The sequence below is a fragment of the Coregonus clupeaformis genome, chromosome 10 (genome assembly GCF_020615455.1).
Source record: "Coregonus clupeaformis isolate EN_2021a chromosome 10, ASM2061545v1, whole genome shotgun sequence".
In the NCBI taxonomy this organism is placed as follows: Eukaryota; Metazoa; Chordata; class Actinopteri; order Salmoniformes; family Salmonidae; genus Coregonus; species Coregonus clupeaformis.
The window spans coordinates 46574957-46590624 of record NC_059201.1 but is presented as its reverse complement, the minus strand read 5'-3'; the positions used below and the strand labels follow the sequence as shown (position 1 = coordinate 46590624).

At 47.4% G+C, this 15668-nt stretch overlaps 1 protein-coding gene across 11 annotated transcripts in view; it reads left to right on the top strand.

Annotated features, from left to right (window-relative positions):
- LOC121575398 (neurofascin) overlaps window positions 1-15668 on the top strand; it is a 151480-nt gene that overhangs the window by 115647 nt on the left and 20165 nt on the right. For 8 of the 11 annotated variants that reach the window (XM_041888470.2, XM_041888472.2, XM_041888471.2 and 5 more), the window contains 5 exons: window positions 3098-3271; window positions 4869-4886; window positions 7369-7593; window positions 8281-8409; window positions 11535-11681. In XM_041888470.2, coding sequence (XP_041744404.1) covers window positions 3098-3271; window positions 4869-4886; window positions 7369-7593; window positions 8281-8409; window positions 11535-11681 — 693 coding nt within the window. The remainder of the gene's footprint in view (window positions 1-3097; window positions 3272-4868; window positions 4887-7368; window positions 7594-8280; window positions 8410-11534; window positions 11682-15668) is intronic. The other 3 variants (XM_041888478.2, XM_041888477.2, XM_041888468.2) reach the window with 2 other exon arrangements.

The following is a 15668-nucleotide window of genomic DNA, read 5'->3' as shown; positions in this document are numbered from 1 at the left end:
CATCACGCTGCGCATTGGTCTCTCCCTGACGATCGTGACAGAAGAACCCACCCTACAAGGACCAAGCAGCGTGTCCAGGAGCAGGCAGCCTGGACATGGGAGGAGATATTGGACGGTAAAGGGTCCTGGACTTGGGAGGAAATCCTGGCCGGGATGGATCGCCGGCCATGGAGTGAGACAGTGGAGAGGCGACGGAGAGAGGAGTAACGGCGTGATCAGGGTCGTCGTCGGACGGTCGGGAGGCAACCCCAGACATTTTTTAGGGGGGGGCACACGGCATGGACGACGGGGCTGACGGAGGCAGAAAAGGGGCGGATTCAGAAGGCCACCAGGTTACGGGGGCCACTGGTCAAAGCAGGGAAGGAAGATGTAGAGGCACGGCGAGAGGTACTGGGGTGTGTAACCGGTCTGGCCCGTTCCAGATCCCGAAGTAGAGCCAGTGGTGTGTGTCCCCAGTACGGTCCGGCCTGTTCCGGCCCCTCGCACCAAGTGTACGGTGTGCGTCGCCAGCCCAGTCCGGCCTGTCCCTGCTCCACGCACCCAGCCTACGGTGTGCGTCGCCAGCCCGGTCCGGCCTGTCCCTGCTCCACGCACCAAGCCTACGGTGTGCGTCGCCAGCCCAGTCCGGCCTGTCCCTGCTCCACGCACCAAGCCTACGGTGTGCGTCCCCAGCCCAGTCCGGCCTGTCCCTGCTCCACGCACCATGCCTACGGTGTGCGTCGCCAGCCCAGTCCGGCCTGTCCCTGCTCCACGCACCAAGCCTACGGTGTGCGTCGCCAGCCCAGTCCGGCCTGTCCCTGCTCCACGCACCAAGCCTATGGTGTGCGTCGCCAGCCCAGTCCGGCCTGTCCCTGCTCCACGCACCAAGTCTACGGTGCGCGTCGCCAGCCCGGCCCGGCCTGTTCCTGCCACTCGCACCAAGTATACGGTGCGCGTCGCCAGCCCGGCCCGGCCTGTTCCTGCCACTCGCACCAAGTCTACGGTGCGCGTCGCCAGCCCGGCCCGGCCTGTTCCTGCCACTCGCACCAAGTCTACGGTGCGCGTCGCCAGCCCGGCCCGGCCTGTTCCTGCCACTCGCACCAAGTATACGGTGCGCGTCGCCAGCCCGGCCCGGCCTGTTCCTGCCACTCGCACCAAGTCTACGGTGCGCGTCGCCAGCCCGGCCCGGCCTGTTCCTGCCACTCGCACCAAGTATACGGTGCGCGTCGCCAGCCCAGTCCGGCCTGTCCCTGCTCCACGCACCCAGCCTACGGTGTGCGTCGCCAGCCCGGTCCGGCCTGTCCCTGCTCCACGCACCAAGCCTACGGTGTGCGTCGCCAGCCCAGTCCGGCCTGTCCCTGCTTCACGCACCAAGCCTACGGTGTGCGTCCCCAGCCCAGTCCGGCCTGTCCCTGCTCCACGCACCATGCCTACGGTGTGCGTCGCCAGCCCAGTCCGGCCTGTCCCTGCTCCACGCACCAAGCCTACGGTGTGCGTCGCCAGCCCAGTCCGGCCTGTCCCTGCTCCACGCACCAAGCCTATGGTGTGCGTCGCCAGCCCAGTCCGGCCTGTCCTGCTCCACGCACCAAGTCTACGGTGCGCGTCGCCAGCCCGGCCCGGCCTGTTCCTGCCACTGCACCAAGTATACGGTGCGCGTCGCCAGCCCGGCCCGGCCTGTTCCTGCCACTCGCACCAAGTCTACGGTGCGCGTCGCCAGCCCGGCCCGGCCTGTTCCTGCCACTCGCACCAAGTCTACGGTGCGTGTCGCCAGCCCGGCCCGGCCTGTTCCTGCCACTCGCACCAAGTATACGGTGCGCGTCGCCAGCCCGGCCCGGCCTGTTCCTGCCACTCGCACCAAGTCTACGGTGCGCCGTCGCCAGCCCGCCCGGCCTGTTCCTGCCACTCGCACCAAGTATACGGTGCGCGTCGCCAGCCCGGCCCGGCCTGTTCCTGCCACTCGCACTAAGCCAGGGGTACGAGACGTCAGCCTGGTAAGGCCCGTTCCTCCTCCACGCACCAAGCCAGGGGTGCGAGTCGTCAGACTGGTAAGGCCCGTTCCTCCTCCACGCACCAAGCCAGGGGTGCGCGTCGTCAGCCTGGTAAGGCCCGTTCCTCCTCCACGCACCAAGCCAGGGGTGCGCGTCGTCAGTCCAGCACAACCCGTGCCTGGGTCACCGGTGCCTGGTAAGGTACCGGTCAACTGCTCCCCTACGGAGCTGAAGCTAACCGCTCCTGCTAAGTCCAGTTCAGCTCCAGCCAGCGGGGCCAGACTGGACCAGGGGCGCTATGGGGGGTTTATTGGAGGGTGGTGGGCAAGGCCGGAGCCAGAACCGCCGCCGAGAAGGAATGCCCACCCAGCCCTCCCCTGTTTTGTTCAGGTTGAGGCGCGGCGCGCCTTTAGGGGGGGGTACTGTCACACCCTGGCTCTGGGACTCTATATGTTGAGCCAGGGTGTGTTCATTCTATGTGTTTATTTCTATGTTGGTAGTTCTGTTGTGTTTATTTCTAGGTTGGCCAGAGTGACTCCCAATCAGAGGCAACGAGTGTCAGCTGTCGTTGGTTGTCTCTGATTGGGAGCCATATTTAAACTGTCTGTTTTGCCCTTTGTGTTTGTGGGTTCTTGTTCCGTGTTCGGTCATTGATACCGTGGACTTCACGAGTCATTTCTTGTTTTGTATTGTGTTTACACTTTAACTAATTAAAGTATGTTCGTTCATCACGCTGCGCCTTGGTCTGTTCAATACGACGATCGTGACATTTACCCCATATGTAACTCTGTGTTGTTGTTTTTATCGCACTGCTTTGCTTTATCTTGGCCAGGTCGCAGTTGTAAATGAGAACTTGTTCTCAACTGGCTTCCCTGGTTAAATAAAGGTGAAATACAATAAAATAAACACAGTCAAATGACAGACAGGTTATCAGTTCAGCGGTATACACTGCACAAAAGGTAATTTTAATCGTATACAAATCGAAGCTCATATTAGAGATAACCTTATGACAAGAGATGATGTTATGACGATATGAACGTCACGATGATAGACAGTTTAGTGTTGTTACAGTAGCAGCATGAGTCACCTGACCAGCTGACTGACTGTGTTGTCTTGTGTGTGTTTTGTAGTGAACGGGTCACGTGTAGGCCGTATGCAGATGGAGAGTTTCCTCCCTAACGTGACAGCGTACACACTCCGCCTGCCCGAACGAGCCATCCGCTACAAGTTCTACCTAGCGGCCCTCACACAGGTGGGAGCAGGGGAGGTCTATGCTGAGGAGTCTCCACACTTCACCAATGAGGGTAAGTCCACACTGCCTACACAGCACACACACACACACACACACATACCACACACACACACACACACACACACACACACACACACACACATCAATCCTTACTCATACACACATACAAACACATACATGCGCATGTGCACACGCCACACACACACACACACACACACACACACACACACACACACACACACACACACACATCAATCCTTACTCATACACACACAAACTTCTCTTACTCACATACATACCATTCTTACACACACACACACACACACACTCAACTCTGACTTTTTAAGCTGTTACACACCAACACGTTTCAGTTTACTTCAGGTAAGTGATGGAAGGCTGTTTTTTGATATGCAGTATGTCACCAGCTTGCATGGTCAAGTCTTTCCTGGGGCACGTGTTTGTTTTTCTTCTTCAGTAATGTAGTATGCTGGGTAATGTAGGATTAACGTGTTATTGTTGAGAAGACGTTGAACAGATAACCAGAACGTATGTATACAGATTCTTATTAATTCACTGTTTAGGATGACAAACTTCACAAAGACTGAATCAAGAAGTTAAACCATCTACACTATGTAGACACAGAAAAAAATAAGGTGGTATTTTAAGTCTTAGTTCTGTGTGGGAACTAGGTTAGATGTTTGTTAGAGTTTCTGTGCAGCTGGTTGACACAGTAGAGTATGTTAAGTGAGGCCAACAGAAAAGGCCTGTAAATCTCAGTGACTCCAGCCTACTGCAGCTCTGCAGCAAACACAGAAGTCTATGTCACACTGGCAGCCATTCAACATATACAACACATACACACTCATGCACACTGAGTGCAGTAGTGGTCAATGGGTTACGATGAGTACACAAACGTATACGCGCACATACACACACACACTGGTGTAAGTAGCGATCAATGCAGAATCACCCAGTGTTCTCCTTCTTGGCGTGTCTCCTGTCTGACGTTGTGCTCTTTTGTCAGAATGTTCTCTTCCTCTCCTCATTTCTCTCTCTTTGTCTCTCTTCCTCTCCTGTGGTTGACCTTCTGTAGTGTCTTTTAACGCTGTCTTTCTCTCTCCGCCTCTCAGATTCTCACTCTTGTTTTCCCTCCTCCACTTGCTGTCTCTCACCTGCCTCCCCCTCTTCTCTGTCTATCTCCCCCTCCCTCTCGCCTGTCTCCCCCTCCCTCTCGCCTGTCTCCACCTCCCTGTCGCCTGTCTCCCCCTCCCTCTCGCCTGTCTCCCCCTCCCTCTCGCCTGTCTCCACCTGGTTCCCCCTCCCTCTCGCCTGTCTCCCCCTCCCTCTCGCCTGTCTCCCCCCTCTCGCCTGTCTCCACCTGTCTCCCCCCCCTCTCGCCTGTCTCCCCCTCCCTCTCGCCTCTCTCCCCCTCCCTCTCGCCTGTCTCCCCCTCCCTCTCGCCTGTCTCCACCTGTCTCCCCCTCCCTCTCGCCTGTCTCCCCCCCTCTCGCCTGTCTCCCCCTCCCTCTCGCCTGTCTCCACCTGTCTCCCCTTCCCTCTCGCCTGTCTCCCCCTCTCACCTGTCTCCCCCTCCCTCTCACCTGTCTCCCCCCTCCTCTCTGTCTGTGTCTCTCCATGGGTGTTAACAGAAGACCTTTTCAGCTCAGGTACTGACCACTCAGGTGTAGGTAACGGGAAATGCATAGCCCGTCTGTCTGTCTGTCTGCTTGTCTGTCTACCTATTTTCTTTAATTCCTCTCCGACTCTGTCTCACTTCATTTTCCAGCAGTGGTGTCCAGTTGAAATTAGTGACCATGTCATCTTTACATTTCCTTAACACTTTCCTTAACACTTTGCCTCGTCATCATATGATCATATGATGACGAGGCAAAGTGTTAAGGAAATGTAAAGATGACATGGTCACTAATTTGAACTGGACACCACTGCTTTCTACCACCCCCTACTGATGACAATGGTACAAACCCAGACACCTTCTATCCTACAGAGAAACTACCCATAGAGGTTAAATAGGGGTGGACAAATTCTACGCCATAGCAAACGAACAAAACAAATGAGGGGTAACTTTGAGGTCTGTCATGGGTAAAACCCTGAGGGAAACGCCTTTTGAATATGTATGAGTTCTCGTCAAATCAATTATACATTAATTACTATTAGATATTTAAATCAGTAGATTCTAGATTGAATTAATAGAACAATTAGCGAGTGAGCAGCCATATTCAGGGCTGACATTGTCATCTGAAAATGTAACAGAGAGTTTAAACAGAGCGCTTTGGACTGTAACAAGAAAGTTATCTGTATTGGACTGAACAAACACTGGCTTCCTCTTTGCCAGCTGTACAGTATATCTGTCTGTCTGTCTATCTTGTCTGTCTTGTCTGTCTCTCTGTCTATATCTGTATCTGTCAGTGTATCTTTGCTTCACTCTGTGCTTTCAGGGATTGAACAAACCCACAGAACTCTCAGGGTCATATTTGACATTGATCATTGAAACCTACAGTATGTGGTCAGTTATAATTCTTATGCACACTGTTAAGGTAAAGGAATGAGTGTAGAAACAACTAACGTTACAGTCTCTGCTTCAACCTTTAGTTCTATTTGAGCCACTTTTATAACTTTTATAGCACTTGTATAACAGTTGCATATCCCGTTATATCCAAGAAGTGTGTAATTCGGCTGTACTGTAGTCCAGGTCAGGATCATCTGTAACGTAGTCGGTGTCAACTTCCTGCCATTTCTGAGGCCTGAACTTTGACCTGTCACCCAGCTCCAATCCCTGATAGCGCACCTTGCAACTTGAATCATGACAATTTCCTGTCTGTCACAAGCCTTGGATCTTGTGTACTGACTGAGTCGGCAAAGGGGTCGACCCTCATTACGTGGAATGCACTGTGGGGGGTTTGGGGGGGCAGGATGGGGGAGACTTGCTTACGTTTGTATGTGGAGATGGTAGCACATCTCCGGGGTGGGGATGGGGGGTGATATCAAGCTTGCTCTCGCTTGAATGACTCTCCATCATCAAACGTTCTCTGCTGCTCATTCACATGCTTGCTCGCTCACTGCTGCTTGCGCTTCAGCTTTCAGAGTGTCACGCTTCCATCTCATCCATGTGTGTTTCTGTCACTGAGCTTGGGGTTCAACCCCTCTGAAAGGCAATGCCTCTGGTTTATGCCTTTTGACTGAAACAACCTGGGAATGGCACAGCTTTTTGATTGACATGGCTTACGGCCAATGTGATCTCTGGCTGGCTTTTTAGCGTTACCTGGGTAACAGGGGTTCTTGAACACCTGCCTGCACTGATGCGTTCAAATTCGCCGCCGCCTTTGCCTCTTCCTCTTCTTCTTCTCTCATGATTGGCTCTCTCTGGCATGCTGTGTGTCATGGTTGACTTGGGGGGGAGTATGCATGAGGGAGGGAGGATGGAGGGATGCAGTTCAACAAGGATATGAGTACAACTGCTCTCTAGTGGGATCCTCCAAATGGAGATGTTCATCAACTGCAAGGTAAAAGGAAGAGTAATAAGGTCCTACATACAGTAGGTCCTACAAAGAAGGTCCTACGTAGGCCCCTGTATGTTCACTGTAGATAATGTGATGATGCTGCAAGTCTCCTTTGTAATAGCAGTGTATCTAAGTATGAATTTCCCATAACTTCCTGTTTATTCAATAACAAACCCCACACCCCATATAGCTGCTATGTTTGTTGGTATGGGAAAGGATTGTGGTGGATTGATAGTCATAGCAGCATTTGGCCACTTGGGGGCACTGATATTCTACTTTATGGCCCTCAACGTGGGTTGTGCGGATGAATAAAATTATTTATGAATACCCAATCCCAGATTAATCCTGGATATCTGTTGGATCTACCCACACATATAACACATTTTATTATCTTAACTTCTAATGCCTAAAATAAAAAATATCTATAAATATTATGTTCCCGTTGACCTCTTTTGGCGAATTGGACAGTTGCCTTTTCCTTATTTCTGCAACAGTGCTGGTTCTGGGAAATTCCATAACACCTTTCTGCTCATTGGTTCATTAACTTTCTGTGTCTCTATTGGTGTGTGTGTTTACCTGTGATTTTCCTGCTTTTGTCTTTAACCCTGTGCTCTCTTCCCCTGCCCTGTAGTCGAGCCTACAGATGTGTCCGTGTCTACAACTTTCCCTCCTCCTCCTCCCACTACTACCGCTGCTACTACAACCATTAGTACCTCAACTACTATTCCCCCTACCACTACTACTACTACTCCCACCACCACTACTACAACTACTACTACTACCACTACTGCTGCGACTACTACTACCACTCCTGTGTTGGTTACCAGCACCAAGCAAGCACATACGAATGTGTTGGGTACATACAGTAGGCCTACTGTTACCTTTAGTTTACCTTTAGTTCAGTCGTTTTCTTCTATGGCATCTATGGTATAGATTTACAATGGGTGCACTTTTAAAGGTGTATTGTGTTATTTTTATATCTTGCCCAAGATTCAAGGGACACATGAATACGCTTTAATTTGAAGCATTCTGATTGGCTACTCTCTCCTGACCTGGAAGGAAGCATTTGGAGGAACTGGCTGCATTCCAGTATACCACTTCATTACCTCGTCATATCTCCTTGGAGACAGGATACATGAAATGAAGTCACTTTAAAGTATTGGAACGTAACCATTAACTCAACACTGTCCGGTCGGGCTGTGAGAATCCAACATGTAATATTAACAGTTAGAGGGTGTTTGTGGGCCGTTATAACTCTGCCTAGTGCAGTGGATACCTTGGCTACTGGGCACCTCGATTACAATTCAGGACACCCCCATCAGTGTTAAGACATTAACTGTGGAGTGGACACCAACAAAAGTGTTAAGACATCAGTGTTCAAATATAACATTGGTCTAGTCCACTGTTTAAAGGGCAACCCTAACCCTAACTCTAACGCTAACCATAAAACCATTGTGTGATTACAACCCTGCGTGTGTGGTTGTTGTAACACGCCCCTCTCTGCTCCACCTTGCTATGCCCCTGACCCCGCCCTGCCCTCTAGTAGGCATGGCTCCTGGGAGGGTGATCTGGAACCTGACGGTGGAGCCTAACAGTAACTACGCTAACGTCAGCTGGAACCACAACTTCCCGGCCGGCAGCAGCGAGTTCCAGCTAGAGTTCACACTGGACAGTAAGATCCACACCCAGAGTTTGTGCCAGAGCTGAGGCTGGAAAATAAGAAAAGACCCATAGTTTGTGTCAGAGCTGAGGCTGGACAATAAGAAAATACCCAGAGTTTAAGATCCTCAGCCTAGGTCTTATTGGGGACAGTAATATTTAGAAATGGGTCAAATACATATGTGCACTTGATAAAGCTTGGAGTTTGCAATTTAGGGACTATTTCATTGCTTCCATTGCAATGGGGGAACTGAATCAAGCCCAGCTCAAGTATTTGAAAGGATTTGACATATGTATTTGACCCAAGTGTGATCATATCAAACACCTACAGTTCAAATTCCATCCTAGGCAGAAATGTCAATAGTGAAGTCAATCTTCAGACAGTCTATCTCTGCAGAGAACCCACTGGGCTTTCTGAAGGGAACTGTGAGGCATTCTTGGGGCAGGAAAATACACCAAATTGGACTTCCAGTCCAATTCATGACAGCCCTTCGCTCTTGTGGAGAAGCGAGGCTTTTATTGGGAGGCGAGTAAGGCGACATTCTCATCTCTATTCATCTTCACAGAAAGGCAATTTCTGAGAAGAAACTCTCAACTCTCATTTAACTTTGCCTCGGCAGAGCGGAGTTCAGTTACCTATAGAAGTCAGATTAGAATCTCTCTAGCTTCTCATAGCTGTAAATGTGGGTGAAATCTATAATATATTCTGTGGCATTTCCATCTGAATAATTAATGTGTTATTTTATAGCACCTCCGGTTTCTATTGCACTTTGATTGCAGGTTTTGAGGTTTTGTTTCTTCAAAAATCCCTACTAAAGGCTTTGTTGAATTTGTATTTTATTGTGCCCATGTAGGTTCTCTGTCGCCAGTTGAAACAGAAGTTCCTTTCAGAAAGTATTTTGTGAGGCTGAGAGAGAGAGAGAGAGAGAGAGAGAGAGAGAGTGTGTTCTTTTACTGTGCGGAAATATACTGTTAAATGAAAAACATTCCTTAAAGAAAACTCAAAATAACATTCCCCACATCTTGATATGCTACCTACTATACTAATGGTTTATAGCACAGTGATGGCAGTATATGTGTGTGTTCAATGATTCTGATTGCAAAAGTGGAGATGTTAGGGTGATATTCAAACAAGCAGAGCATGTGCACACTTTTCTATTTTGCCAAATTGTATCAATGACATACTGTACTTATAACACACAAGATACCCCACTTTCTCCCTATCTCTACTGCTCTCTTTTCATCTCTCTCTTTGGAAATGTGACTTTGTATAGTTAATGTTCATAGTGTATTATGATGTCCTAACTCCCCAAACTGTGCAGTGTGCAACCTTCATGATTACCACCCTGTATCGAGCTCCTGCATCATCTGGCTATCTGTCTGGCTGTATGTTTGGTTCTGTATCGAGCTCCTGCATCATCTGGCTATCTGTCTGGCTGTATGTTTGGTTGTCAGGCTTGGCTGTTCCATTGGCTGTTTAACATTAGAGTCAGTGGGCATGATGTCCTTATTGACACACACACACACACACAATTTCCCAGGCAGGGCTGTCACTGTGATGATGACTAGCTGTAGTCAGTGGTGTGTCTTCTATGCCAGATCTAGACTACAGGCTTGGTCTGCATGCTGCAGTACTGCTATCTGGTGGGAAGGTAAGGAGATGCTTTCACAATGCTGTACATGGCATGCAAGCTAATCAAAATACCTAAGTGCAAGCCAAGGGTATTGAGAAGGTTAAAAATACTAGGAAGGGAGGTCTACAAGCTGTTTGCCTTTGTCTTTCTATGTTTTGGACTCCGATGTAGGATCTTAATTTGATCACTCTTGTTGCTGAGAACAGGATATGCAAACTGTAGTGTATTCGAGGTTTAAAAAGGCTTCTAAAGTTTGTAATTTACACTTTAAAATGACTTAAGTTACCTTAACGAAAAATGTATCTACCCCTACAAAAAATGTCCATGAATTATAATTCACATTTCCTGTTGCTCAGGATTATTTTCCTGCTGTAGCAAACTGGCTCAAATTAAGATCCTACATCTGTACACTGAGTCAAATAGCAAATATATTTTTCAGACATTGCACTTGTAGCTTTAGCTTCATGTTTTAACTGTTGTAAGGAATGCAGTGTGTTTTTATATTAGTCAGACATTCTTCCAAGTTATTGATTTTCACAGTGCTTCAGGTCTTTTTGTGGCCTAGTCAAGGTTGAATTTAGTTTTCTATGGTTTTGTTTGTTGCTTCAGAGGCTGCATTGGATGTACCAAGCTTTGGAATGGTTTTGGTTGATTGCTGTATGATGATCTCGTCTCACCCTTTCAGGGGGTCAAAGGTCATGTCATAGCATGGTGCATGAAGTCACCAGTTTAAGTGCTCCTCCAGCAATCACCGACCCATGCCCCCACAGCTTTGTGTTGTCATGAGGGACACGTCTTTCCATTGGAAAGATGCTGCATTCGTTTCCACCATTGGTGTTTCTTCCATTGAGATGAGTGGAGGGCTATGGGTAATTGTGACACAGTGCTTTTCTACCCTCCTGCCCTATTTCACAATACGGAGTGTTCCATAATGGTCAATTTAAATTCCACTAGTCAGGGTAAAACAACTTACTGCTGCCAATTCAGCGGGGAGTTTAGTAAAACTTTGATGTCCACATTATTATAGTAGCCTGAAGGAACACCTGCTTCCTAGCTTTACCTCTTTTCTCCCTCGCCGCCGGAAAATGTCCCCTTTTTAGATTAGCTTTCTCAGGAGAATTATCCCCCAGGAGAGAAATGTGGTTTCACTGAGAAGAAAATGAACCAAAAGGAAGCCTGTAAAAGCCATGAGCTGCTGCTCTACTATTCACTTTCAATCTCTATTAATTCCATTAGATGTAAATCTAGCCATATTTGTGACATTGGTTTACAGATGTAGCTAATAATCTCAACGAGGTTGTCAGTAAGTGGAGGCAAGAGGGTGTGTGTGTGTTGCATTGGGTCAGTCTCAATTCACTCCGCTGGCCCACCATCTCATAGGGGGAAAAAACTGTCCTGCACATGTCGTATCACTGCGTCGTACCCTTCCGCTTTGCGTCGTTACCACGGTAGCCTGGCCACGCCCCACGACGGAGTGTGATTGGCCCTCTCTTGTGTCTCCAAGGCAACGGCAGTATGTCAAGCGTACCTGTGAACCAGCCGCCCATTAAGCTGGCGGGACTAATCGAAGGGGCCAAGTACCGCCTGAGGGTGTACTCCAACGAATACCACAGCATCTCCAGCAATGTTGTCACCTTTGAGACCAGCGCAGGTGAGACTCCACCTGCCCAGTTGAGGAGAGATGGTACATGGCCAGATCAGGTCAGGTCAGATAGCCTGGGGGCCAGTCTGTGTCTGCATCAGCCCAGTTACTATAGCAGACTAATGCAGAGACATGACAGCACCCAGGCTACAGGGACCCCATGGATCTCCCAGTTCCCTAACAATAAGGTATGTTGGGTCAGAACACTGTGGTGCTCCAGCCAGGTGAAAGAAGGCTAAGAGTTGAAATAGCTCCATGTGCTGGTATTGAAGTGTTGGCATGAATTCCCCGTCCATCAATCAAATACTGAGACGTATTGTAAAGGGACTGCTTTGTCTCCGTTCAGATCTCTGTTCTGAACTTCTGGGAATATCTGCCATGAATCAGCGATTTAGCTGTTTGTGATGTCTTGATTTGCCGTAGGAGTGTATTCGATGTGGTAAGAATAATCCAATGCAATGAATGAAAAGCTAATGTGTATACAAGTCACATACAATGGGTCTATAACCTGGACCTATACTTTACTTTTATCATATCTTCGTTTTGTTCTGAGCAAATTCACTTAGCTAATTTCCCATTTTAGTAATTATAAGCTATTCATGTCATTTTTGGGGTACATTTAAGTCTGCATTGTGTAACAGAAGTGTTTTTCAACAAGTAGCATACTGTATTTGGCTTATTTCAATGTTTTAGAATGATATTTTAGACAGATTTCAGATCATAATACTCTCCAGTGTCTTTGGTTGCTTTCAATATTCGCTGTCTATAATACGAGGTTCTTTCTGTTAAAATACCTAGGTTTTGTGTTCAAATTGACCCAGCACATAATTGTAGTTGTATATTCTGCTTTAATTAGATTTTTATTTGTTTTATTTTGGGGAACTGAAGATAAATACTTTATTGGTACAGATATATATATATATATATATATATATATATATATATATATATATATATACAGTGGGGAGAACAAGTATTTGATACACTGCCGATTTTGCAGGTTTTCCTACTTACAAAGCATGTAGTGGTCTGTAATTTTTATCATAAAAATCCAGAAAATCACATTGTATGATTTTTATGTAATTCATTTGCATTTTATTGCATGACATAAGTATTTGATACATCAGAAAAGCAGAACTTAATATTTGGTACAGAAACCTTTGTTTGCAATTACAGAGATCATACGTTTCCTGTAGGTCTTGACCAGGTTTGCACACACTGCAGCAGGGCCCACTCACTTTTGGCCCACTCCTCCATACAGACCTTCTCCAGATCCTTCAGGTTTCGGGGCTGTCGCTGGGCAATACGGACTTTCAGCTCCCTCCCAAAGATTTTCTATTGGGTTCAGGTCTGGAGACTGGCTAGGCCACTCCAGGACCTTGAGATGCTTCTTACGGAGCCACTCCTTAGTTGCCCTGGCTGTGTGTTTCGGGTCGTTGTCATGCTGGAAGACCCAGCCACGACCCATCTTCAATGCTCTTACTGAGGGAAGGAGGTTGTTGGCCAAGATCTCGCGATACATGGCCCCATCCATCCTCCCCTCAATACGGTGCAGTCGTCCTGTCCCCTTTGCAGAAAAGCATCCCCAAATAATGATGTTTTCACCTCCATGCTTCACGGTTGGGATGGTGTTCTTGGGGTTGTACTCATCCTTCTTCTTCCTCCAAACACGGCGAGTGTAGTTTAGACCAAAAAGCTATATTTTTGTCTCATCAGACCACATGACCTTCTCCCATTCCTCCTCTGGATCATCCAGATGGTCATTGGCAAACTTCAGATGGGCCTGGACATGCGCTGGCTTGAGCAGGGGGACCTTGCGTGCGCTGCAGGATTTTAATCCATGACGGCGTAGTGTGTTACTAATGGTTTTCTTTGAGACTGTGGTCCCAGCTCTCTTCAGGTCATTGACCTGGTCCTGCCGTGTACTTCTGGGCTGATCCCTCACCTTCCTCATGATCATTGATGCCCCACGAGGTGAGATCTTGCATGGAGCCCCAGACCGAGGGTGATTGACCATCATCTTGAACTTCTTCCATTTTCTAATAATTGCGCCAACAGTTGTTGCCTTCTCACCAAGCTGCTTGCCTATTGTCCTGTAGCCCATCCCAGCCTTGTGTAGGTCTACAATTTTATCCCTGATGTCCTTACACAGCTCTCTGGTCTTGGCCATTGTGGAGAGGTTGGAGTCTGTTTGATTGAGTGTGTGGATAGGTGTTTTTTATACAGGTAATGAGTTCAAACAGGTGCAGTTAATACAGGTAATGAGTGGAGAACAGGAGGGCTTCTTAAAGAAAAACTAACAGGTCTGTGAGAGCCGGAATTCTTACTGGTTGGTAGGTGATCAAATACTTATGTCATGCAATAAAATGCAAATTAATTACTTAAAAATCATACAATGTGATTTTCTGGGTTTTTGTTTTAGATTCCATCTCTCACAGTTGAAGTGTACCTATGATAAAAATTACAGACCTCTACATGCTTTGTAAGTAGGAAAACCTACAAAATCGGCAGTGTATCAAATACTTGTTCTCCCCACTGTATATATATATATATATATATATATATATATATAGTGACTTGCGAAAGTATTCACCCCCCTTGGCATTTTTCCTATTTTGTTGCCTTACAACCTGGAATTAAAATGGATTTTTGGGGGGGTTGTATCATTTGATTTACACAACATGCCTACCACTTTGAAGATGCAAAATATTTTTTGGTGTGAAACAAACAAGAAATAAGACAACAAAAAAAAAAACTTGAGCGCCTCCAAAGTCAATACTTTGTAGAGCCACCTTTTGCAGCAATTACAGCTTCAAGTCTCTTGGGGTATGTCTCTATAAGCTTGGCACATCTAGCCACTGGGATTTTTACCCATTCTTCAAGGCAAAACTGCTCCAGCTCCTTCAAGTTGGATGGGTTCCGCTGGTGTACAGCAATCTTTAAGTCATACCACAGATTCTCAATTGGATTGAGGTCTGGGCTTTGACTAGGTCATTACAAGACATTTAAATGTTTCCCCTTAAACCACTCGAGTGTTGCTTTAGCAGTATGCTTAGGGTCATTGTCCTGCTGGAAGATGATCCTCCGTCCCAGTCTCAAATCTCTGGAAGACTGAAACAGGTATCCCCCTTTCCCTGAATTTAGCGCCATCCATCATTCCTTCAATTCTGACCAGTTTCCCAGTCCCTGCCGATGAAAGGTGTTGGGTTTGCGCCAGACATAGCATTTCCCTTAATGGCGAAAAAGCTAAATTTTAGTCTTGTCTGACCAGAGTACTTTCTTCCATATGTTTGGAGAGTCTCCCACATGCCTTTTGGCGAACACCAAACGTGTTTCCTTATTTTTTTCTTTAAGCAATGGCATTTTTCTGGCCACTCTTCCATAAAGCCCAGCTCTGTGGAGTGTACGGCTTAAAGTGGTCCTATTGACAGATACTCCAATCTCCGATGTGGAGCTTTGCAGCTCCTTCAGGGTTATCTTTGGTCTCTTTGTTGCCTCTCTGATTAATGCCCTCCTTGCCTGGTCTGTGAGTTTTGGTGGGTGGCCCTCTCTTGGCAGCTTTGTTGTGGTGCTATATTCTTTCCATTTTTAATAATGGATTTAATGGTGCTCCGTGGGATGTTCAAAGTTTCGGATATTTATTTATAACCCAACCCTGATCTGTACATCTCCACAACTTTGTCCCTGACCTGTTTGGAGAGCTCCTTGGTCTTCATGTTGCCGCTTCTTTGGTGGTGCCCCTTGCTTAGTGGTGTTGCAGACTCTGGGGCCTTTCAGAACAGGTGTATATATACTAGGTGGACTTTATTTAACTAATTATGTGATTTCTGAAGGTAATTGGTTGCACCAGATCTTATTTAGGGGCTTCATAGCAAAGGGGGTGAATACATATGCACACACCACTTTTCCGTTATTAATATTTTCGAATTTTTTGAAACAAGTTATTTTTTTAATTTCACTTCACCAATTTGGATTATTTTGTGTATGTCCATTACA